The sequence below is a fragment of the Chrysochloris asiatica genome, unplaced genomic scaffold, assembly GCF_000296735.1.
Source record: "Chrysochloris asiatica unplaced genomic scaffold, ChrAsi1.0 scaffold00049, whole genome shotgun sequence".
Taxonomy (NCBI): Eukaryota; Metazoa; Chordata; class Mammalia; order Afrosoricida; family Chrysochloridae; genus Chrysochloris; species Chrysochloris asiatica.
Window position 1 is genome coordinate 7,084,616 of NW_006408567.1, and position 27,230 is coordinate 7,111,845.

Genomic DNA, 27,230 nt, shown 5'->3' on the forward strand with positions numbered 1-27,230 from the left:
AGGCTAAGTAATTCATCCAAGATTACACTGCTCATAATTAGCAGATCTGGGATTTGGACTAGTCTGGCTCTAAAATGTTATCTTCTTCACCAGAACAAAAGCTTATGAGATGGAGATCCAAGGAAGTAAATGCATTCTACCCCAAGTACATGGCGTATTCATTATCAGACTCTCAATTCAGTGCATTATCTACTGCACTTTGAAATAGCAGAGACCCTTTTACAAAGCAAAGTTCTTCCAGCCTCTGTTAATAATTGCCACTGAGGTGCCTTCATGGTTAAAAGACACTCATCCATACATTCAAAACAAGTTTCCTACTCAATCAGAAAGGAAAGTGAAGTTCTGACACACGCTACCACATGGATGAACCTTGAAAACATTATGCTGAGTGAAACAAGTCAAACACACAAGGACAAGTTTGTATTGTGTAATTTCACATATATAAAATAACTAGTCTAGGTAAATACACAGAGACCAAAGTTTATCAGGGGCAGGTGGCAAAGAGAAATGGGAATTATTGCTTAAGGGATACTAAGTTTGTGTTAATCCAAAAAACCAACCCACTGTCAATGAGTGGATTTGAACTCACAACAACCCAGTAGGGTAGAGTAGAACAGCTTCACAATGTTTCCAAGTCTATAAAGGGAGCAGACAGTCTCATCTCTCTCCTGCAGAGCAGCTGCTGGGTTTGGGCCTCCAACTTAGCAGTTAGTAGCCCATTTGAATAACGGTTTGAATACACAACCCATTTGAATAACGATCATGGTTGTACAATATGGTGAATATAATTAACGTCACTGAATTATGCCTGTAAAAATGGTTGAAATGGCAAATGTTTTATCATATATGGTATACCATGATAAAAATCAAATCACTAAATAATATATTTTTTTTAAGTTTCTATCTCTCCATCTTCTCCAGAGACAGGAATGGGTATAAAAGAACATGTTGGCTACTGGCAGAGCTTCAATGGTAGATTCCAAACTCTGCCTGACCTTTCCCTCAAGATAATTCAGATGAAGACCTGAACCCAAACCAAACCTACTGCCATTGAGCCAATTCCAATTCACAGTGACCCTGAAGAGAAGAGTAGACCTCCTCCTTGGGATTTCCAAGACTAAATCTTCAGGGGAGCAGAGAGTCACATCTTGCTCCCTCAGAGCGCTACTAGGTTTGAAATGCTTGCCCTGAGGGTCAACAGCCCAATGTTTAACCCACTGTGCTACAGAAACACTACAGAAAATTCTATCAGCATTTTAAAATTTGGGATTCTAAGATTCCAAATTCAAAACAAACTAAAAAACCCCACCATAGTTTTCTACTTTGGCTGCATAATGATCACCTGGGAGCTTCTAATCGTCCCAGAACCTGATGCACACAGCCCCTACACCAATCCAATCAGCATCTCCGTGATGCTGTGTGCAGCCATCAGTACCTTTTAAAAGGGCTCTGGTCCGCCGTCTCACTGAGAATTTGCCTTTTTCCCTGACGATATACTGTATCCGAATCTACGTTTTATTGAGATTGCAATAGGTATCCTAAGGTTTACATAATAATCACCTGGAGATTTTGTTAAAATGTAGACTCTAATTCAGTATATCTGGGGTGGAAAGGCAAATTCTCAGCAGGAGAGTCAAACCAGGAAAAAAAAAGTTCAGGTGGAAGCCTTGTTTTTTTTGTTTTTTTTAATGTTTCTCATGTACTTGCTGAAGAAGCCACTCTGGAACACAAAATCTTGTTTATTAATATTGGTCCAAATGTACTGCTCCACAAGTGTTTGCTAGGTTTCTCCTAGAAGAAGAGAGATGCTTTTTTCATACTTCTTTTCCAAGTGTCTTTCAACTCAAAACACAGAGTATTTCTAATAAACACCTCTGCATATGGACATACATCTATAATCCACCTAACCTAGAGGAACATGTAGAACACATCCTCCACAAACCAAGGTTTGGTGTGCAGCTGGTGACTCCAGGTGTTACAGAAGCAGATAGACAGATGTTTCTTCCACAGTGTGAATGGCTGAGTTCAAATTGCCAACCATTCTGTCAGTAGATGAATGCAAACCATTTTGGGACACCCAGGGACCCACACAGAGCTTAAAGCCAGGTTTGGCATTTTGTACAGTGGAATCCTGGTGTGGTGCTGTAGGGTCAGCACTGGACTACAAGCCACAAGGTCGGCGGTTCAAACCCACCAGCCGTTGCTCGGAAACCCTAAACAGAGTAGCTATGAGTTGGAACTGACTCGATGGCACTTAACAACATTATGCAAAAGGGGCTAAAACCAAGCAAATTTCACTAAGTAATTTTTTCATTTCAAACAGAGAAAGGCAGCTACTATTAACACATCTTTTTCTCACAGGGCTTCAAACCATTTCTTCCCAGTTTGGTAATGGCCAGTGAAACAAAACCAGAATGACCCGAATTTGTAAAATGGAAATGATAACTGGAATTGGGGGAAGTTCTGGACTGGAGTCCTGCTAGAAACATCATCTCCTCTCTTAGAAAGAAAGCAAGGGCAGTGGGAGTGTTCCATAGCAGCCAAATCGCTTGACAGACACAGGTGGAAACACCAGTAGCCAGATGCATTTCTTTGAAAGTTTGTTGCTCATAGCAATAACCCAATCTCTTACATCAGACTCCTGAAAGGGCTCTGTAAGCCTCTTCCAAGTCTCCCATTCCAAGGTTTCGAGTCATAATTTTTTCCTGTTGTGGATATCATTTCACCCAAATGTTTACAATTTGCTCTGTCTTAATGTCACTGCATGACAGAACCACTTCAAACCAGTTTGAAGTCCTGTTTTCTCATTGCTGTTGGTAAGTGCCTCATTGTGACCCTGTATAGGGTTTCCAAGGAGCAGCTTGTGGGTTTGAACCTCTGACTTTATGGTTAGCAGTCCAGTGCTTATCCTACAGCACCATACCAATGTGAAAAAGGGAAGGATGAAATAAGGATAGTATGTTGTTGTTGTTGTTATGTGCCATGGAGTCAGTTCCGACTCATAGCAACTATATACAGGGTTTCCGAGACTGTTAATCTTTACGGGAGCAGAACGCCTCATCTTTCTCCCGCAGAACAGCTGGTAGTTTCAAACTGCTGACCCTGAGGTTCGCAGCCCGATTCGTAACCACTACGCTACCAGAGCTCCTTCAAGGATAGTATAGAAATCTGGAAAATTAACCAAAAAACGGTCCATCATCAGAAATGATGTGATCAAAAAGATTGTGCAGATTGAAATGTTAAGATTCCTAATCTGCACAATCATTACTCCAATTCTCACAGCTTATTTATTGCTAATACTAACCCCAGTATTATATGCCAGGAAGTTCTGATCACCTACTGTTGTTGTTGTTAAGTGCCCTTGAGTTGGTTCCAACTCATATTGATCCTGCATAGGGTTTCTGAGGAGTGGCTGGTGAGTTTGAACTGCCAACCTTACAGTTCAAACTGACCTTGTGGGCCAGTGTTTATCCTACAGCACCACACCAGGACTCCATCAAAGCTACCACTCAGGATAAATACACCCAATATCAGTCTCATTGTAGTTGTAGTTGTTGTTGTTGTTATGTGCTGTGGAGTCGGTTCAAACTCATAGTGACCCTATACAGGGTTTCCGAGGCTGTAAATCTTTACAGGAGCAGAAAGCCTCAGCTTTCTCCCGCAGAACAGCTGGTAGCTTCGAACTGCTGACCTTGTGGTTCTCAGACCGATTTGTAACCACTATGCTACCAGAGCTATAGAAAACCTCTCTACTGTTTTATCATTCAAATGAGTAGCCCATATGAAATCCAATGGAAATCCAGTGCAGTGAAATCTAATGCAGAGACACACCAAAGGCACAAAATTATAAAAGACATTTATTTCCCTACGTACCCGTAGTCGATACCACACCACTCTCAACTACATCTGGGCAAAATAATGGAAAGTACTGGATGGAGTTTCGGGGTTGTTTTCATTCTCTTTTTTTTCACCATAAATACCTTGAGTTTTCCATTTGCAAGTGTGTCAGTAAACTTCCTGATTTAGACTGCGTAAACTTTGCCACCTCCCAGGTCTGGCACCCTTAGTTTTAAGCAGGCCCTTGGGGAAGCTTAGATCAGTGGGATATGTGCTAGGGCTTTATTGCTCAAAATACAGCTGTCTCCCACCCAACTGTATCCCTAAGCAGCCCAGGTATACTCACTTCTCTTCTGTCTCAACACTCACAACTCCCTAGCAAAGTCCTGGATTATTTTAGGAAATGCCATTAGCGTCTCAGAAATCACTTAGAAATTCCCCTGGGTCATCTCCTGACAGTTCCGAGCCTTGGGCATCCCTTCCTTATGAGACATAGTCCTAAACGCAGGGCTGAATTCAGTTAGGTGTTCTAAATCCGGTCGAGCAGGGGCAAAGCAATTCCTTCACTGGTAACACAGTTCAGATTCAAGGTATAGATTCTCTGGCTGTCTTAAGGAACTAACTCCAAATGAATAATTGTTTCACTGTAATGATGACATTTCATTAAAAATAAAAAAATACAGAATTTTAAACTATGATGCATATCTGTTGTCATGTCAGTTCCAACCTATAGCGATCCTATTTAGGGTTTCTGAGGAGCAGCTAGTAAGCTTTAATTGCTGACCTTGTAGTTCAAAATGACTTTGCAGTCCAGAGCACCATACTGCCAAAGGATGCTATTTACAAGGCAAATTTAAAATTGTTCAAGAAAAATTAACTAAAAAGGAAGTCATCAAGTTTTAGAGTTCTACTTTACTAAACTATTATCAAATAATTATTTGAAGGACATATGAAACACAGGATTCTTTTAGAATACCTCTAGTCCCTGGATGGTACAAAGAGTTAACACATTTGACTACTAACTGAAAAGTTGGTGGTTCATGTTCACCCACAGGCACACTGGAAGAGAGGTCTGGTCATCTACTTCCCAACAGTCATTCACTGAAAAACCTATGAAGCAGAGTTCTACTGTAGCATATGAAGAGTAGTCATGATGATAACTGTTTTTCATTTTTGCTTTTTACTGTTTGTTTGTTTAGAATACTTATAATCTGGAGATTTTACATACTGTGGCCAAGCTCTGAAATCTTCCTCTCCCTTATTCTGACCAAACTTCTTCACATCAAAATCTGCTAGAATCTTCTGCATTCAACCACTAAAGGAGGACCTGAGTGCAGCATTCTCCTGTTCCATCACAGAGTGTTAGGTGACATCCTGTCATTTACAACCAAACACTGTAGCGAGAAGTGCCAGGAAAGGTAGATGCCAACACACCTCTGAAAGTCAAGCTTTCCGGGGCTTCTTGGGGGGGGGGGGGTGTGTGCTGCCTGCAGTTCAGGTGGCCCCAATTCATAATAATCACATGCACAATGAAGCAAAACACTGCTCAGTCCTGCAAAACAGCTGTGATCAGCTGTAGATTGGCCCACTGTAATGGAAGTAGATGCCCAGATCTTTCTTCCTACTCATCGTAGTCTACTGACAAGCTCTACTGCACATAAGGTGCACTGGAGAGGAATCAAACCCTGGTCACCCATGAGAATTCTACCACTAAGCCACCAACTCTCTCTTCAGGAAGGTAGGACAAGCAGCTAATGATTTCTGTGAACAAGAGGACAGCCTAGCATTCCTCCAATGGGAGAAACACAAAGCTCTCACCACTTGAGGTCTGCAATCAGTCACCCTGGAAACTGAAAAGCACTCAAGGGCATTTGAGAACTGCCAGTTTAAAACCGTTCAAGAGTAACAAAGAATTATCCACCCAGCATAGAGAGAAGAAGGGGACAATTGCAGGAGGAAATGGGCCACTTCTATGAAGGCCTGCAAGAAACTCAATGTTTATAGTATCCCTGTAAAAGATGAAAAGAAAGTACAAAAAGAAGGGGGGTGGGGTGGGGGCAGGACAGGCTTTGAAATGCACAATATCACTTCAAACTACCCAGCTGTTTAAGCCCATCCTGTTATGCAACCACTAAAGGTTTTTTCTCTCTAGAAGAGTTGAGTGTTCTAAAGCTGTCCTTAGAGTTGAACTCATTTCACACATCCCACAGATTTAAAAGGGTTTGCAGTGGCCTAAATGTACAACTATATTTAAGCTTTTATATACATGTGCAATATAACTGCAGAAACTGTTAACATACAATGCTAACCCTTACTATTTCCCATAATTTTTCAGTCTCCTTTTGCACAAACTTCTCATTAGAAATGCCAACAAGAACAAAAGCTTATTTGGGTACACCAGGCATACATACTGATGAAGTTCAAGTTTGATTTTATGACCAAAAAAGACAACAACAACGGACTCTAATCTTAACATTTCAAGGTGCCCTTTCATTCTGTAAAATTATTTCTTACCATTAATCCACTGAACTTTGATACAATGTCAACATTAACTAGAGGACCTGACATTAAACCGTTAACACATTCCTCCAAACAGATGCTTCAGTATCCACCACCTTCCTCATAAAGCAGAAGAGAAAGAAAAAACAGAAAACTCGGACTTAAAACTTCATACAAGGAGGCCGGTAGAACATCCTCTTTCCAGACTATTGCTAAATATTCATATTCTATCCAAGTTGCCAAGCAAACAACACAAAACACTTAAGTAAAAACAAGGAGAAAAACCGAAGTATCACTTAGTAAAAGAATACAGATGGCATCTTTCTGCCATCAAAAACTAAAATAATTATATGCAAATTTAACTTCACACCAACTACAGACCCCCCCCCCCCAAAGCTACAATCTATACATACAATAAGGGGTATAGGACAAAAACAAGATTATCATCTCTTGATTTGAAAATAAGTCCACTGGAAAGTCCTTACATAAACAAGGCTAGCAAAATAGAATTCAAATGGCAATTGTGCTCACCAGATTAAGCGTCCGATATATAGAACCACTGGACTTGTCATTGTTTGCAATCCTGGACTTGCGCTTGATTTTCCACAGTGCAGACATCATCAGGAATAAATTCTCATGGTAATTCTACCACCTGACGTGGTCGGCACAGACACAGAAGTTTCTTAAAATACTCCAAGAGCACCACAAGCCTTCTAGCTCAGGAGACAGCATCCTCTCTCACAGATAACCCGTGCTGGCTCAGCCATGAAAGCCTACAGGCACATCTGAACATGGAAAAGACAGCGAGTGTGTCCCAGACTCCACCATAGGACAAGATCTCATGCTTTGATTTCACCTGGCTAAGCAACAAAGTTTCAGAAAGCGAGAGTCCAAACAGGAAAGAAAACAGAGAGGAAAACTGCCCCCCACCCCCACCCCCTTGGGATGTTAGGAGCAGCACAGCCCAGGGGATGGAGATCAGCTGATTGGTCAGTTCCACACAGGAATTTTTAACCCAGAACCCAAACCTGCCCAGCTCACACAACCTTGAATACCCCACTGGCTGCCTCAAGCACTAAAAAACTGTTTTTAAGAGTTTCTGTGTTCACAGATTTCTGCTAATGCTTTGTTACTAAAGCAAATACTTCAGGAAAAAACATTAGATTTAGATGCACAAGACAAAACAATTGAAGACTGCTTGCAGAACGGCAATGTTCTGGAAATTATTCTAATACATTTACTAAATGGAAAACAAAGTCACAACTGTTTTGTTTTGTTTTATTTTGATTTTGGTGGGAGGGGGGCACGAGATGGCAGGCTGGAATGCCTGACACAAACTGCCCTGGAATAATTAGCATGCATTTTCAGAGACAAGAGTTTTTGATGAACAGCAAGGAAAACTAGTAGCCAATGGGAATGAGGCTCTTTTGAGGTTGTCACCCAAGTTACCACAGGAAAGAGGCTGCTCACAAAAAGAAGCAACTGCCAGACTGCCCCTGCAGTGTGCTGGTCCCACCCCTGCTCCTCCGGGTGTGACATTCCAGTGTCCCCAACAAGCAGTGCACAGCAAAATCTGCTCTTTCATCAACTGAATAGCCACTGAACTCCAATGTGCATTCTCTTCACGCTTCCCAATAGTTTCTAAAAATAACTCATTAAGAAAGAAAAGTAAAAATGTGAAAGAAAGGAGAAAATAAAAGAACAATTGACACACATTCAGATAGAATTTGAGAACTAACTTGTTTTATGTTTGTTTCTACACCCAGTCTGCTCATTTTGGACAGGATAAAACGATCATTCCATTGTCTATATAATTTATAACAGAAAAATTAATTTTCAGTTCAGAAAACTAACTGCACATTAATTGCTGTCGTTGCTTTTAAGTGCCATCCGGTCAGTTCCAACCCATATGGACCCTGATAGGGTTTCCAAGGAGTGGCTGGTGAGCCTGAACCGCTGAACTTGCAGCTCAAATGACTTTGCAATCCAGCACATTAACCCATATAAAAAAAATACTTAATGTTAATCAATTAATTCAAAGATACTTCTTATTCCTACTTTAAATCTTGCTATGGCTCTGCAGGATAAGCATTGAACTGCTAACCGCAAAGTTGGTGGTTCAAACCCACCGCCATCTCTCAGAAGCCCTATACAGAGTGGCTGTGAGTTGAAACCTATTAAGTGGCACCAGAAAGTTTGTTGTCGTTGTGTTAACTGCCATTGAATCAGTTCCAACTCATAGCAACCCTGTATAGGGTTTCCGAGGAGTGGCTGGTGAGTTTGAACCACCGACCTTGCAGTTCAAACCGACATGCAGTCCAAAGCTTATCCTATAGAGCCACACCAGGACTCCAAGAACTTTAAACCACAATAAAAGAAAGACATTTAGAAAACTAGAGCATAGGAAAATATTTAAGTGGCAACAGTAGTGAGGTTGGCCCAAGATTGGGCAGTGTTTTGTTCTGCTGTGCATAGGGTTGTTATGAGTCGGTACCAACTCGATGGCACCTAACAACAACAACAACAACAACAAAAGGATTGTAACTTTTACTGACCTACAAGGAGCTCTGGTAGCGTAGTGGTTATGAATCGGGCTGCGAACCACAAGGTCAGCAGTTCGAAACTACCAGCTGTTCTGTGGGAGAAAGATGAGGCTTTCTGCTCCCGTAAAGATTTACAGCCTCGGAAACCCTGTGCAGGGTCACTATGAGTCGGAACCGACTCCACGGCACATAACCACCACCACCACAATACCACTAATTCTCTCTTTTATTGAGACCTAAGATGATACCGCAGTTTAAGATCACCAGCTGCTTCTGGGAAACCCTATATAGGGATGCTATGGGTCAGAATTGACTCGACAGCAGCATTTAACAACAATAACTGGTAGCACAGTCGTTACAAGTCAGGCTGCTAACGTAAAAGTCAGAAGTTCAAAACTACCAGCCGTTCCATGGGAGAAAGGTGAGGCTTTCTGCTCCTCTAAAGTTTTACAGTCTCAGAAACCCTGTACAGAGTTGCTGTTAGTCAGGAACCTACTCCATGCATGGTACACCACCACCATCAAGATAATACAGGACTCCTGATGTGGTGCTTCAGGATATTGCACTGGACTACAAGATCAGTTTAATCACAAGGTTGATGGTTCAAACCCACCAGCTGCTCCTCAGAAACTCTATAAATCAAGGGCCTTCATGGCTCAGAACTGACTCAATAGCACTTAACAACAAGAAGAAGATGATATAACCTTGCTTGCTTAAAGCAAAGAGGATGAAGATCAAAGATTGCAGCCATCAGTATGAATTGCACCTCAATGTAGAGAAAACAAAAATCCTTACAACTGGAGCAATAAAATAACATGATAAAAATGGTGAAAAGTTTGAAGTTGTCAAAGACTTCATTTTGTTTGGATCCACAATCAGCACTCATGGAAGTAACAGTCAAAAAAAATCAAACGATATCTGCTGCACAAGACCTCTTTAAAATATCCATTTGAGGACTAAAGTGCACCTAATCCAAACCATGGCATTTTCAATAGCCTCATATGAAAAATGGAAAATGAATTAGGAAGACTAGAAGAATTGATGCAGTTGAGTTATAGTGCTGGAAAAGAATATTAAAAGCACCAGGGACTATCAGAAAAACAATCAAATCTGTGTCAAGATGGTAAGACTTCATCTCTCATACTTCAGGCATGTTATCAGGAGAAACCAGTCCCTGGAGAAGGACATTATGCTTGGAAAGGTCACAGAAATCAAGGAAAATTTCTAAAATGGTTATGAAATATGAATTTTGACACTATGGGACACATATGTCCCTCGACTCAAAGACAGGATTATGTGGGACATACTTGTTATTCTGGACTCAAGGAGGAAAATTATATGGGGAATATATGTCCCTCTGGATGCAGGGAGTGTGAGTAGGACTGTTGTTTTAAGTGCTATCCAGTCGGTTCTGAATCATAGCAACCCCATATAGAGTTTCCAAGGAACACCTGGTGGGTTTGAACTACCAACCTTATGGCTAGCAGTCCAGTGCTGATCCTACAGTCTAAGGCTCTTGTTGTTAAATATCACCGAGGCAGTTCCGATTCTTAGCAACCCTGTATACTGTTTCCGAGGAGTGGCTAGTGAGTTTAAACCACTGATCTTGTGGCTCAAACTAACCTTGCAGTCGAGTGCTTACCCTAAAGCTCCACATCAGGACTCCAACAGCACCAGGATGAGGAGGACATAACTGTCCCTCTGGGCTCTGCATCACCTTCCAGATCCCTTGGCTGATACATAGAATTTAGGGTAGAGCTGGGAATGCGGTATATTCAAACAAACATGGAATCATCAAAAGAAAGGCAATTTTCAAATACCGCAGAGGAACCTGGAAACGTACTTACAAAGCTTATCTTCCAGCAAAAACACCCCAAAGAAACAAAACTTTTGTAAAATCACACCTCCATGATGCATCACTGTGTACAATTTCAGTACAATTTCATTTACCATTTCTTCCATTTCAGTTATACAGTTCCTCTCCTGCCGGCTACAGCAACTGCCCAATAAACCCCAGAGAAGAAAAATGTAAGTGGCTGCTATACAAGGAGGCTTCAAAAAGCTTGTGGCAGCATTCCATTATTTTTAAATTCCATTTCCCTCTGAACTTTTTGAAGCCCCCTTATATATGTTTCACAGGTCAAGAAAGGGTTAATATATTTTAGACAAGTGGAGAGATATGTTTCTCATGAGAATGACTGAATCCCTCCTCAAAAAGTGGGTCAAAATCAAATAAGGGCTACATGAATAAAAAGTAACTGAGTGTGTTTTGGTTTGGTTTGGTTTTTGGTTTGAAATGAACCATGTGTGTTTCCATTCATCTGCTTTGTAATGAAAAACCAGCAACATAAAGTCCTTTAGTTTAAATATTAAAAGTGTTCTCAAATATTAAATTTGTACCGTGCCCAATTTAAAAAGACATTGAGAATGGTGATCATATGTCAGTGAGAGAGAAACATATGGGTAAAAAGAGATACTGAAAGACATTCGAGCATATGCACCCAAGAACGTTCTACTGAAAAACTTATACACAGAGAGAGACAAAAAAGAAAACACACAGGCCTTTAAAAAATGGTTCATATTAGAAAAGAAAGTGTATTTCCATTATCAGTGTATTTTCCCATGGTTATATAATTTGAAAAAAAGTTGCTTTTTTTTGTGTTACTCAGTTGCAGAGAACTGTATCCCATAGGTTTTTATAGATGTGAACTTTTGGAAGCAGATCACCAGACTTTCTTCCATGATGCTTCTGAGTGGGTTTGAACTATCAACCTTTCACAGTCAGAAGCCTCATTTGCACTCCCCAACCACCAATAATCCAGTCAGTTGGAGAAATGTTAAAAATCATCCTGATTTTTCAAAGAAAAAACAATGGTATAACTTAAAGTTACATAATTTGTTCAAGGTTTAATAACTAGTGTTTAAGACATAAATCACAGAGAAATCAACATAAATATGTCATTATAATAAAATACGATGAGTAAGTACAGACATATACTCCTGCATGATTACTTTTGTTGAAGGGATGATTTTTGTATGTAAGTATAAGTAGCACAGAGTTTTAAAACAGTGTTATATTTTGGAAATTGATGTAAAAGAAGCTAGCTTGGAATTTCTAACGTAGCAGAATGAAAGCCTGATGAATTATGGGAATTGGTTTTAGTATCTTGCACCAAAGAATCAGAATAAGAGCCTTCTTACAGTGCTCAACAGGAACATTCTATTTGGATGAATTAAAAAATTGTTTCTTTCCCTTTAATGTAAAAGATGTTTACCTTTAACAAGAATCAAACACAGATAATTCAAAAGTAGCTCATTGCAGAAGCCATAAATAGCAAAAAAATTATAAATGACTCAAACACACACATTTTGGATACTGTCTAATCAGATCCAAATGAAGAAGATGTAAAGAGTAAATAGGATGAAACTATAGCATCAACTGGGAACTCCAGCAGTGGCAGAAATGAAAAAGAAAAGGACTTCAATTTAATACAAGTGATTTTGCCATATATTCTCAGAAGTGGGCTTGCTATCAAGGCTGTAATTTGGATTTCGTATCATACTATTTAGCAACATCTCAGATGCAAGAATACTTCATCCCTTGGAGAGACTGCTAACCACATATACTGCAAAAGCAGTGTGTCAGCTGCGATTTGTAGGCGGTGAAGAGGTATAGGAAGTGAAAATGAAAATCTCTCACCTTACTGCTGTGGTCTGTCTCATCTGAAGACTCCAGGTCTGGTCCGTCAGTGTCCTCGGGGGCAGTCTCGGCACTACTGCCCTGCTCGCTGCAAAGACTGTGACCTGCAAAACAGAATCCACAGAAAATGTGGGTCAACACGCATAACAATGGCTAAAAGCCACACCTGTGCAGGGAGGGGTGGAGGGTCTGAGTTAATGGTGTGTAAATACATTGTTAGACAATCCATGTACTAGTTTCATGATTTTGGCTCGATAAATGTTCGTTTGTGTTGTTTTTATTGTTACAGCTACTGTTATTGCTTTATCATACACACTGGGCTTCAAAAACTCAATAAACCATTCTGACAAGCAGTACAACACAAGTGATTGCCCCATATTCATTTTCTGAAAAGCCCTGTGATGTCATTTTTGCCAAGTGGTAAACTATAAACATCTTACAACATCCGGTCTTCCTACTGTATTCTCTGCAAAAGTACAGGCATAGATGAGTCTGGTGAAAAGAGATGTGGATAAGAGTCTTATGATTCAACAGTGAGTAACTGTTATCATGACTAACTGTGACTGCCACAACTGTAAAGGTAGAAGTTTTGTAACAAAAATGGGGGAGTAGTTAAATTTACGGTCCAGAAACAGAGGACCCTAGGGACCATCAAGGAGAAGAGCACTAGTAGAATATGGACCCTATCCAGAGAAGCAGCGACACCAGAGATGGTGACAAGGAGAGAGGGAGCAGCTGAGGACTCTAGACTCATGGGAAGAGAGGGACTAAGAGATGGCGGCCAAGAGGCAGACTTACAGAATGTGCCCTTTGGTTGTTTAAATTATTATATATTACCGAGTGTTTCTATGTTACCCCCCCCCCGGCCCCCACCTAAAAAAAACCCCAAAAACTGGTATCATTGAAAAGGCACTACTTTGGGGTAATGTGCTGAGAGAAAGCAACACTCTCCTTGTTTTCTATTCATTACCCATTCAGCCCCCGCCTCCCTCTATCTCCAGCTTCCTGGCCTGTGTGTTGGAAGTATTTGAAGCAACTGGATAAATATGCTGTATCCTATTGGAGTACCAAGTTTCCTTATCAATTTCTATCAAGTTAATTCTGACTCATAGAGACCCTATAGAATAGAGTACGACAAAATATTTCCAGGTTGTAATCTTTATGTGAGCACATTACCAGGTCCTTTCTCTTGCACAGCTACCAGTGGTCTCAAACCACCAACCAAAATGCTCAGCATTTTGCCACTGTAATACCATGGCTCCTTAGTGCCCCACAGTTTCTAAATCTAATTATGTATTAAAATAAATTTTCATATAGATTTACTAAAAGGGAAAAAAAAAAAAAGGTACAGGCAACTTCTCTCTCTTCCTATTTATTTAATGCCAACCTCAGTGGTTCATGGTTATCTGCTCCAACAAAACTGCAGCCTAGGAAACTCTATGGGGCAGTTCGGCTCTCGTCAAACAGGGTTACTATGAGCCCAAATTCACATGACAGTCGCAAAAACATAGTAGTCCTCAGGGGCAGTGGCAGAATTTTCACCTTGGATGCAGGAGACCAGGATTCAATTCCCGGCAAAAGCCTCTCACACATAGTCATTTGGAGGGACATTATGATCTCAAACAGGTTTTAACAGAGCTTTCAGACTAATGCAGACTAGGAAGAAAGACCTGGTGATCTACTTCTTTTTTTAACTTTTTGTGAATTGGGTGAAGGTTACAGAGCAAATGAGTTTTCCGATCAACAAGGCATAGATATTGATTGTAATCCCTACAACATAAGATCACTTACCCATTTCTTACCGGTGCTTCCAGTTTACATTCCCTCTTCTTTCCTAACTGTTATGAACTTTGCCCTTTGGATCTCAAATGGTTGATTTTCTAAAAAGTGCATACACCTCCTTAGTGTTATGGTTTCCCTTATAGATCTGTCTATTGTTTGGCTACAAATGGAACCATGAGGCTGAGTTCATTTCCAGACCTGAGGGCCACAGCCTACGGGGTTCCACCTGTCCCTATTTGAACAGTAAGCCTCATCTTTTTTTATTACTGTTTTGAGTGCTACTCCACATATTTCTCTCACTCTATCCAGAAACCTTTTAGAACAGTTGATAGTGGTAGGCTAGCATCATCTTGTTCTGACCTCAGAGTCATGGAGGCTAATGTCCATGTGGTCCATTAGTCATTTGGACTAATTACTTCCACGTATCTTCAGTTTTCTTTCATTATCCGTTCCTCTGGATGAGGAGAGACCAACATTTGCACTACAGATGGCCACTCACAAGCTTTTAAGACCCCAATAGCAATTCATCAAAGTAGGATGTAGAACACTGTCATTGTGGACTATGGCATGCCAGCTGACCTGTTAAATGCCGAAGAGTCAGTTCCAACTCATAGCGACCCTGTACAGGGTTTCCGAGGAGAAAATGGTGAGTTTGAACCATCAACCAAGCAAGTTGAACCCATACTGCAGTCAAGATGTAGTCAAGTATCAATGCTATCCCCTCTGTATACAGGGTAGAAAGGATGGGCAACTTAGACATTGGCTACCTAAAATGAGGGGGCAATAAAGGCTTTACAAGGTTTAAAGAGGGAGTTTAGTTTAAGAGTATGCAGGGGAAAATGGAGTCCCCACTGAATAGTTTTCAGCTTGTCTAGATGGGTTTGGTGAAAAGATGGAGATAAGATTCTGATGATTTAATAGTGAGTAATTGTTATCATGACTAATTGCAACCGTCACAACTGTAAAGGTAGAAGTTTTGTAAAAAAACTGGAGAGTAGTTCTACAGTCCAGAAACAGAGGACCCTAGGGCCATCAAGGGAGAAGAGCGTGAGCAGAATGTGGGACCCTATCCAAAGAAGCAGCGATGCCAGAGATGGAGGCAGAGATGAGGACATGGAGAGAGGGAGCAGCTAAGGACTCTAGACTCCTGGAAAGAGACGGACTGAGTGTTGGCGGCCAGGAGGCAGGCTTGTAGAATGTGCTCTTTGGTTCTTTAAATTATTATGTATTCCTGAGTATTTTTGTGTACATCTTCCCACCCCACCACACCCCCCAAAAAAGAAAAGAAAACCAGAGGGAATTGAAGCAAATACTGTTGAATGATGATGCACAGAGGAGATTGTAGTCGATGCAATAAAATGATGGTGTAAAGTGATGTTCTCCCATGTAAACTATCACTCAATTCACAATGAAAAAACAAAACAAAACAAAAGATAATGGAATTTTCCCATGAACTTTCTGAAAGCCTCTCCTGTATATGTATTTGTGGGTACAGTCCCACTTTCCCTCCCACAGGTTCAGCCTACATGCCTATCCTGATGATCTACTGAAAAATCAACCACTGAAAATCCTGTGGATCACAATGGTCCAATCCACAACCAATAATGGGGATTGATCCAGAATGAACAGCATTCCATTCTGTTGTGCATTGGGTCACCAGGACTGGGGTCTGAGTAGATAGCAGCTAACAAGACTAGTCTCCTGCAGTGGGGAAAGGCACATCCCAATCACTTCCCTCTGCAGGAGTTCCCAAACTTTAAAGGGTATCAGAATCATCTGGGGATCATGTTAAAATGCACACTCTGATTCAATATAGACTTGGGTCTGAGATTCCCTTTTTTTATAGGATCCTAGGAAAGACTATGGGCCTATGAACCACACTTCTAGTTGCAAGGCTTTAGGGCATTTAAGGAGCCCTGGTGTGGCACTGTAGGATAATGCACTAGATCATAAGGTCAGTTTGAACCACAAGGTTAGCAGCTCAAACCCATGTGCTGCTCCTCAGAAACCCTACACAGGGCTGCTAAGAGTTGGAACCGACTCCCTGGCACTTAACAACAACAGGGCATTGAAACACCTTCTCTAGTAGATTCTGATATGCTCCTGGCTTCAAGACCAGTGCACTCAAAAGAGGGAAAAATCTTTACAGCGAAGATCATTCCCACCTCCTCTATACACAGAGTAGAAAGGGATGGGCAACTTGGACATTGGCTACCCAAAATGGGGGGCAGGGGGCTACAAAGGCAAGAAGTGACTGGCTTACAAGCTTTCAAGAGGGAGCCTAGATCCAGAGGGCATGGAGGAAGGTAGAATCTCCACTGAGTAGTATCCAACCTGTCTAGGCGGGGCTGATGAAAGGAGATGGGGATGGCACTCATGTGGGACAACAGTGAATAATTGCTATCAGGACTGACAGTGAGGGTCGGAAATGTAAAGGTAGACACTTTGTAGCAAAAAGAGGGAAGTATTGACTATGCAGTCCAGAAGCCAAGGTTCCTGGAACCATCAAGGGAAAAGAGTAGAGTGTGAGACCCTACCCAGAGAAGCAGTGATGCCAGAGATGGAAGCAGAGAAAATAACATGGAGAGATGGAACGGCTGGAGACTCTAGACCCAGAGTGGAAAAGGGACTGTGTGCTGATGACCAGAGGGAAGACTTGCAGGGTATACCCTCTGGTTGGTTGATGATGCATGCAGGGGATTGTAACCATGGCAATGAAACGCCATACGATAGGATGAATATAAAGCTAATGTTCTTCCATGTAAACTATCACATAATTCACGATAAAACGTTAAAAAAACAAAAAAGACTAGTGCATTAAAATAAACCAGGCACTTCATCAGGAACTGTTGTTGTTAAGTGCTGTAGAGTAGGTTCCGACCCATAGCTCCCCAACACAGCAGTGCTGACTGGTTCACCTGGCACCCTGTGCTAACAGTGGGAGGCCCTCTGGATGCAGGAGCTGTGGCTTACTCAGCACTGCACTGGAGCTGCCATGGTGCACCACTCATGGGGGCACCTTCACACTGGTGTCTCACTGCCTCCCAGAGTAGTCCAATTCATTCACAGCCCATACAGCCAAATACTGTGACTTTGTATCACACTGCTTAGTACAGTGCCTGGGACATAACAGATGCTCACAAATGACATGAAAAATGATGAAAGATAGTCCCAAATCTAAAATATGGTATGAGTTATGGTGTTGGAGGAAAATATTGAAAGTGCCAAAAGAACCAATAGATCCGTTTGGAAGAAGTGCAGCCAGAGTGCTCCTTAGAGGACATATTGTCAGGAGGGACCAGTCACAGGAAAAGGATGTCATGCTGGGTAAGGTCTTTTAATTCTACGTCTACTCTGTGTCAGGAGTCTAGGGAGAGAGGAAAGAGGCCTTCTTCTCTGAGATTATGGCAAATTAACACTATGTATATCATCCAGAAAACCCCAAGATAAAAAATTACCTTCGCATCATTCTGGATTACTATTCCAAGGGCATCTGACAAAAACAATTCTATCTGTTCTGGAAGTACTTATCCTTAACAATGGTATCATTTGATGCCCACAGATAAAGCATGACAAGAAAAACTCATAATCCAAAATTATAAAACACAGGAAGATGCAAGTTCTGGTGAATGAGAAGCAATGGTTGCAACAAACAGCAGAATTGTTGTTGGTACTGACTCACAGCAGCCCTGTGCACAACAGAATAGTGCCCAGTCCTGGGCCAACCTCACAATCATGCTTCAACAGTCAAAACAGCATAATAAGACCTCCCAAAAAGGTGATCCTGCAGGTGTTGAATATCAAATGAGTATACTTAAAATATTTTAAATAAAATTACAAGAGAAGTGATACTTTCAACAAACATCAAGTCAAGTAACCGAATTTCTAAGAATGAGAACTATAACCACTAAAATTAAACACTTGATGTACAAGAATAAACACTGCAAAAACAGAAGACATTAACATGGAAAAGAAATTTTCAAATGTTGAAACCCATCAATATACTATTATATTTCTAGCTGTAATATCATTCAAGAAAATCAAAATAAAGACATTTAAGGAACAAAGAGTGATAAACTTTACCACAAAAAAGAACCTTATTATGAAAAAATAATTTCCTAAAGAGATTACATTTCAAAATTCCCTACAGGAACTGCACTTTAGGAAAAAGAAAAACCCTCTTAGAAGAGATGGCATATAAAATGAAGTGGTAAATAAAGAAGTTGATGTACACAAGAGTAACTCTGAGCACAGAACAAGAGAGGGCAATGCAGTTGTGGCCAATGGTTTATAAAGATTCTGTAGTGTTTAGTCCCACCTCCGCATGAAGGAGCTCAGGTAGCGTAGTGGTTACAAGCCAGGCTTCTAACCTAAAGATCAGCAGTTCGAACTACCAGCTGTTCCACAGGAGAAATACGAGGCTTTCTGCTCTTGTAAAGATTTACAGCCTTGGAAATCCTATACAGGGTCACTATGGGTCAGAAACAACCCCATGACAAGTTGCCACCGCCGCCACCACCACCACCACCCATGAAACTGGGCTCATGACCTGCCTTGACCAATCAAATATGACAAAAGTAATTCTGTATGGATTCTGGACCAAAGTCAACAGACAACTTAAAGTTCCCTCATCTTATACTCTTGTGACCCTGAGCCAAAAATATGAAAACTCTCCAAGTTAATCTTCTTGAGGATGAGAGAACTCATAGAGGACCAGCCAAACAATCACCAAACATGTTAGTGAGCCCATTTAAAGATCCAGACTTAGTCAGGCAAACACAACAGAATGAGAGCTCAGCAAAGGTAACACAAAACTGGAGTCTGGTCCAAATTGCTTATCCACAGAGCAGACAGCTAATAAAATGGTTGCTGGAGGAGGATTTGGTACACAGCACTGTCGTTGTTAAGCACGGTCGAATCACTTCTACTCATAGCGACCCTATGTACAACAGAACAAAGCTCTGCTCAGTCCTGTGCCAACCTCACAATCATATTACACTTGAGTCCATTAGTGTGGTCACTGTGACAATCCATCTCATTGGAGGTCTTCTACTTCTTCACTGACCCTCCACTCTACCAAACATAACTTCTTTCTCCAGGGACTGTTCCTTCCCGATAATATGTCCGAAGTATGAGAGATAGTCTCACCATCCGGGCTTCTAAGGAACATCCTGGCTATATTTCTTCCAACACAGATTTGTTGTGCTTTTGGTGGTTCATGGTACTTTTCATATTCTTCTACAACACCATAACTCAAATGTATCAGTTCTTCTACAGTTTTCCTTATTCATTGTCCAACTTTCACATGAAAATACTATGGCTTGGGGAGGCACACTTAGTCCTCAAAGTGACATCTTTGCTCTTGAGTACTCACAGAAGTCTCATGCAGCAGATTTGCCTAATGCAGTATGTCATTTGGTATCTCGATCTTTTCTCCATTTATCATGATGTTATTTATTGCTTCTGTGGTGAGGATTTTTGTTTTCTTTACATTGTGGTGCAACCCATGGTGAAAGCTGTGATTTTTCATCTTCATCAGTAAGTATTTTAATTCCTCTTTGCTTTCAGCAAGCAAGTTGTATCATATGCATATTGAAAGTTGTTAATGAGTCTTCCTCCAATCCTGATGAAACATTCTTCTTCATATAATCCAGCTTTTTTGGGTTTATTTGCTCAGCATACAGACTGAAAAAGTATGGTGAAAGAATACACCCTGACACACACCTTTCCTGATTATAAACCACTCAGTATCCCCTTGTTCTATTTGATTGTACAGGTTCTCATGAGCATAATTAAGTGTTCCGGAGTACCCATACTTCACAATGCTATCCATAATACTGTCATAATCCAAACTGCCTTTACATAGTCAAAGAAACACAGGTATCTTTTTGCTATTCTCTGCTTTCAGTCAAGATCCATCTGATGTCAACAATGATATTACTCATTCCATGTCCTTGCATGAATCCAGACTGAACCCCTGGTAGTTTCCTGTCAATATTCTGTAGTAGCTGTTTTTGAATTATCTTTATCAAAATATTACTTGTATGTGATACTAATACTCTCTGATTATTTCCACATTTTGTTGGATTGCCTCTCTTTAGAATGAACACAAACTTGGCTTTCTTCCAGTCAGTTCGCCAGATCTTCCAAATTTCTTTGCACAGATGAGTGAGTGCCTCTGGTGCTGAATAAATCTGTTGAAATATTTCCATTTGTATTCCATCAATTCCTGGAGCCTTGTTCTTTGCCAATGCTTTTAGTATACCTTGGATTCTTCCTTCGGTCCCGTTGGCTCTTGGTCATATGGACCTCTTGAAAATGTTGAACACTGAGCATTTCTTTTTAGTACAATGATTCTGTGTATTCCTTCCATCTTCTTTTGATTATTTGCTCAGCATACAGACTGAATAAGTTTTCTGCATTATTCAATAATTTTCCCATAGAATCCTTTAGTATAAAAAGTTAGGCTTGAATTTTTTTCTTCAGTTCTTTCAGCTTGAGAACTGCTGAGCATGTTCTTCACTTTTTGTTTTATAACTCCAGGTCTTTGCACATTTCATTTTAATACTTGATTTTGCATTCTCAAGCAGCCTTTTGAAAATTTCTGTTCAGCTTTTTCACCTCCTTATGTTTTCCATTTGCTTTATAGCATCTCTATGCTGTAGAGCAAGTTTAAGAGTCTCTTCTGACATCGCTTTTGGTCTTCTTCTTACTTATTTAATGACCTTTTCCTTTCTTATTGTATGATGTTTTGATATCACCCCAGAGCTCTCTGGCTTTAAATTCAGTATAATGCTGTCTGTGACAAGGTAACATTCACATGCTTCCAAGGAAGACCAGTTAATACCACTATTATTCAAATGCTCACCACAGGACCAATAAGCAACATATTAACAAAGAAAAGATTGCCGTTGTAAAGACTTCATTTTGCTCAGCTCAATCATCAACACTCATGGAAGCAGCAGTCAAGAAATCAAACGATGTATTGCATTAGGCAAATATGCTGCACAAGACCTCTTTAAAGTGTTCAAGAGCAAAGATATCAGTTTGAGGACTTAAGTGTGCCTGACCAAAGCCATGATATTTTCAATAACCTCATATGCATGCAAAAGTTGGACAGCGAATAAGGAAGACCATAGAAGAATTGATGCATTTGAGTTATGGTGTTGGAAAATACTAAAAGTACCATGGACTGCCAAAAGAACAAATGGATCTATGTTGGCAGAAGTACAGCCAGAGTGCTCCTTGGAAGTCGGAATGGTCAGACTTCGTCTCTCATACTTCAAACATATTGTCAGGAAGGATCAGTCACTGGAGAAGGACGTCGTGTTTGGTAAAGTGGAGGGTCAGAGAAAAAGAGGAAGACCCCAGTGAGATGGATTGGCATGGTGGCAGCATCAATGGGCTCAGGCGTGACAACAATTGTGAGGTTGGCCTAAAACCAGGCAGTATTTTGTGCTGTAAGTCGCTATAAGTCATTACCAACTTAACAGTACCTAACAATAGTAAACAAGCAAATTCTCCAATTTAAACATTTCTAAAGAGAACCCAATTTTAACAGATTTTTTTAAAGGTCCTTATTAACCTCTGAGTTTAATTAACTGACAAGGGCTGGGTAGAGACTGAAGGGAAGGGCATAAAGTTTAGATACTACAATAAATTCAATAATTAGGCTACAACCTTATTTTATTTTTCACTGTTAGATGAGTATAAAACTTCTATGTTGTTGTTAGTTGCCATCGAGTTAGTCCCAACTCATGGAAACCCCATGCACAAGGGGCTGAGCTGGCTGTGATCCACAGGTTTTCACTGGCTGATTTCCAGAAGCAGATTCTCAGGCCTTTCTTCCTAGTTTGTCTTAGTCTAGAACCTATTCAATATCATGGTAACACACAGGCCTCCACTGATAAGGCAGGCAGTGGCTGTGCTTAAGATGCACTGGCCAGGAATCGAACCTGGGTCTCCTGCATGGAAAAATGAGAATTGCACCACCCATGCACTATGCCACAGAAATCCGATATGGAGTATATATCATCCACGTCTCCCCTAAACACAACATCATACATACCAATCCAATGATAGAGAAAAAGAAGGAAGAGGTGGGAAAGAAGGGAGAGTAGAAAGACGGGTAAGGGTGAAGGAGGACCACAGTGACAATTGGGGGAAAATTAAATAAACACTATTTTAAAGGGAGGGACAGAACTTTAATTTGGTGGCAAAGAAACAATAACTTCTTCCCTGTTAAAATTCACAAAACCACAATGAGGTTTTTTTTCCTATAAAATGTGCTGGAATACCTATAGAAACTGTAGACACTGGCCTCAAGGATCCAGTTGTGAAAGTCAATGCAAAGTAAGGAGCTCTGGTAGCGTAGTGCTTACAAATCAGGCTGCTAATCTCAAAATCAGCAGTTCAAAGCTACCAGAGGTTCCATGAGAGAAAGATGAGGCTTTCTGCTCCTGTAAAGATTTACAGCCTGGGAAACCCTATGCAGGGTCGCTAGGGGTCGGAATAGACTCAAAGGCACTGACCACCAACTACAACAACACACTAAGGTACTTAAAAAACACTATCCATATGTAAAGAACAGGAGGGAAAAAAGACTGGAACAACACTTTTTTCACACCCAGGATTTAACTTAGTGTGAAATGAAGCCCAGGAGGTGGGACCCGCTGGCAGGGCCTCCAGAAGCAGCATGCTGTGTGACAATGAGCACCCCACCCAGTGCACATGGCTCCGAGTTTCACTGACAAACAAACAGAGGATGTGCTGCCTGGGGTCTGTGAGATTACAGAGAGCCTGATGATTAAGACCCTATGTATTTGTAGGAAGACAAATCTGTGCAGTTCCTCTTTCTCTGCAGCCCCTCCCTGCTGCCTGAAGGGATCTGTCTTCGGAACCTTACTCCCAGACAATCTCCACAGAAATCTGCCTGAAATAGAAGCTCTCAATTCACAGGGAGCAGGCTCCGTCCATGCTCTGTACGCCACAAGCCCTCGCACTCTAAATCAAGGCACATTAGGCTTCAAGGCTCTCACAGAAGCCTTCCTTTCCTGTTACAAGAAGCTGTGTTAATCGACTTCCTACAGTAGGGACATTTGTACTCATACAGACTGCAATTATCCACATAGCAACAGAAGATGTGTCTGAGGGATAAATAGATTAGACAGATAAGACAGACAGGCAGACAAATAGATACAGATATACACATATAAATACAGAAATACCAAGGCGTCTTAATCAAAATTCAACATGGATCCTGTCTTTCTTATGCTACGGGCCTGGTGTTACTTATAGGTACTCAGTTTTCTCAGCTCACTTCCAGAACCATATTTATTCCAATCAACAATAACTTCAGTCCATTGAGCTCTGGTGCATTTAATAAAGTCATACTGTGAGCTACTCATTTAGCCAGACAAAAGCACTGGCTTTCACTGCAACAGGTCAAGTGGAATTTCAGGGTAGATAAAATAGAGGCTCTGATAGCATAGTAGTCACAAATCGGGCTGCGAACCACAAGGTCAGCAGCTCAAAACTACCAACTGTTCCATGGGAGAAAGATGAGGCTTTCTGCTCCTGTAAAGATTTATAGCCTCAGAAACCCTGTACAGGGTCGCTCATATGAGTCAGAACCAACTCCATGGCACACAACAACAAAGGAGAGCTGGGTTCCCCACAAAGTAAAATGAAACTGAGCCTGAATGAAAGAATTCAAAAAGAGACAAAGACATGTTGGAAAGCTTTGGAAAGACACCACTAATGCAAACTGAACTATGATTCTTATGAAAAAAAGTCATTGCCTTTATGCCATTTCCAACTCATGGCAAACTCATTTGTGTCAGACAGGAACTATGCGTCAGTGTTTTCATGAGCTGAGTTTTCAGAAGTAGGTTGCCAGGTCTGCACCTTTGAGTGCACTCAAACTATCAACCTTTTGGTAAACAGCCATGCAAACTAAACATTTGCTCCACCCAAAAATTCCCACGAGTCTTACAACTTACATAAACATTACTGGCCGAAATATCTCTGTTTCAAAGGTTAGCTGTAATGAGCAACACATTATGCTAAGAACAATTTCGTTCACATTTGGGGATACAGCATTCAGAGTAAGTGCAATGACTTGTTTTTTCCCTCATTCCTTGTCCCAAAAAAGAAAAAAGAAAGGAACAAGAAGCCAAGAAAGAGGACTTGTGTTTAAAATCTCTCACAATGTTTAATAAAATTCGCTTAAAAAATTGAGATCTGAATTTGCTTTCCTATAAATTTCCTAGTAAATTAGGCCAATGGTTATCAACAGGGGTGATTCTGTCTCCCAACAGAATTTGGCAATGTCTGGTGATATACTTGGTTGGCACAGGTTGGGTTGGGAGTTTTATTGCCTTGTGGGAAGTAAGGCATCCTGGTAAAACAACAGTTAAGGTTGGTGGTTCAAATTCACCCAGCAGCACTGCAGGAGAAAGACCTAATAATCAGTTTCCATTGAGATTACAGCCAAGAAAGCCCTTTGGGACAGTATTACTCTGTCACATAGGGTCCTTATGAGTCAGAATCAACTCAATGACACCCAACAACGCTGAGTGGAAGACAGAGATACTCCCAAACAGCAGTGCACAGGGCAAAACCCACAACAAAGAATTATACGGCCTAGAATATCAACAAAGTCACTACTGAAGAATCAGCATTCAAAACAAATTGTACTAGAGCAGTAAACAGGCTTTTTAGAAACCCCACACTAACACACCTTTACTACTTCTTACTCCAGCTTTCTCTTTGCTCCAAAGATCTTTCTAGAATAATAGCTACTGAGGAATTTATCCTCTTTGACCTGAACACCCTTCCTTCCCCCTTCCCTGTAAAGTGTATTAAGAAAAAAAGGAAAGAAAACGAATATAGCTCCATTGAGATTTCAATAGGACTCATAGGTGGCAAATGATCAAGGACAGGGGACTGGGTTTTACAGAACATACCAAGTGTGGCATCTCTTTATCTAGACTCTGGCTTTTTAAGTCACCACGGCATTCACTCACCACACTTCCTTCTAGCCAGAACAGGAAGACTCAGGATACATTCCAGAGCTACATAACAGTTGTCATGACAAAAATCCCAACAAGGCAGGTTATGAAATATTACCAACACAAACCACTATAAGGTTTGTATGTCAGCAAACATTCTAATCATCTTCTCATTTCTACCAAGATAGAAAAATAGAGGCTCCATACATCAAGAAATTCTGACCTCAAGTCATCAAGCAGTCGTTCCCAAGCCTAGCTGCACATGAGCAACATACAAGGTATATTAAGCAACCACAGCCATGCATACCCAGGCGCTACTCCAAACCGAATGGTCATGGCCTCTAAAAACCAAAACCTACTGCTGTCAAGTCAATTCCAACTCTGAGCAACCCTAGGACAGAGTAGAACTGCCACTTAGGGTTTTCAAGGCTATAAATCTTTATAGCAGCAGCAGACTGCCACATCTTTTTCCTGTAGAGAAGCTGGTAGGTTTGAACCAACAGAACTTGCCAATTAGCAGTACACTGTGCCTCCAGGGTTCCTTGATCTCTAAAATTGGTCCAATTGTTTCAAGATTGTAGCCAACACAAAATTCATTTCTGCTTTTGTACTCAATAAAGGAAAATCCTTTAAGTAAGGTATGATTCATAAATTGTTATCGGACAATTCACCTATTGTAGGTTAAGTAAGTGTCAAGGGCTGTGAGAAGATAAAAAAAATGAGCAGCCTCAGGTTACAAGACAGAGAATTTTTATGCTCCAATAACACACCACATTATGGATTTATAACATCTATTAAGTACTTATGGAGTCTTGGCATGGTGCTATGGGATAATTCACTGGACTGCACATTAGTTTGAACCACAAGGTCAGAAGTTCAAATCAACAGTTGCTCCTTGGAAACCCTATACAGGGTAGCTATGAGTCAGAACCGACTCAACAGCACTTAACAACAACAACATTAAGCACTTATAGAGTCCTGGCATGGCGCAGTAGTATAAACACAGGACCACAGTTGCTATTCAGAAACCCTCTACAGGGTCACTATGAGGTAGAACAGCACTTAACAACAACAATAACGCTGAACACTTACGAGGCACTATTCTAAACACTTTACATATGAACCCAACCCAAACCAGTTGCCATCAGGTTGGTTTTGACTCATGTTGACCCCATGTGTGTCAGAGCAGAACTGTGCTTCATAGATTTTTCAGTGGCTTTGTCCTTTTGAAAGCAAATTGGCAGGGTTTTCTTCTGAGGTACCTCTGGTTAGACTTGAACTGCCAATATTTTGGTTAAGTAGCTGAGCACTTAACCATTTGCACCACCCAAGAACTTGACATCATATACTGTTGTTAGGTATAGTGGAGAATAGAACTGCCTGCCCACTGAGTCACGAAGTAGATCTGAACCATAACCAATGGATTAACCATTGCACCACCAGAGACCCTACTTTATGTATATAATTAATCAACTCTTCACAGCATCCTAGTGAAAGAGGCAGAGTATTATCCCCATTTTATAGACATGAACACTGGAGTACAGAGAGACTGAGCTGAGCAACGTGTTCAAGATCTTGAAGCTGATGAAACAGAAACAGGTCTCAGTCCACAGGAAAAACAAACCTACTCTTAGTCACTTGGTTATGGTACTTCTACATGGAGAAAGAAAACTGTCATGTGAGGAGGGGTGTCCAGAGATAACCCAACCTTGAAACCACAGAACATATTTCAATCAGGGTCTCAGGGGAAGGTCTCTCTGGTCAGGCCTGCATAGGTGGCATATGAGACAGGGAGAGCTCGAGCTCGGCTGGGCTGGCCTCCAGAAGGGCAGCTCAACCAAGCTCATGTGGACCCAG

The 27,230-nt window shown here is 41.0% G+C and overlaps 1 protein-coding gene across 2 annotated transcripts in view; it reads right to left on the minus strand.

Moving 5' to 3' along the window:
• Positions 1–27,230, minus strand: part of TIAM1 (T-cell lymphoma invasion and metastasis 1) — a 180,944-nt gene that overhangs the window by 42,916 nt on the left and 110,798 nt on the right. For both annotated transcript variants that reach the window (XM_006862526.1, XM_006862525.1), the window contains one exon: positions 12,580–12,683. In XM_006862526.1, the coding sequence (XP_006862588.1) occupies positions 12,580–12,683 (104 nt within the window). The remainder of the gene's footprint in view (positions 1–12,579; positions 12,684–27,230) is intronic.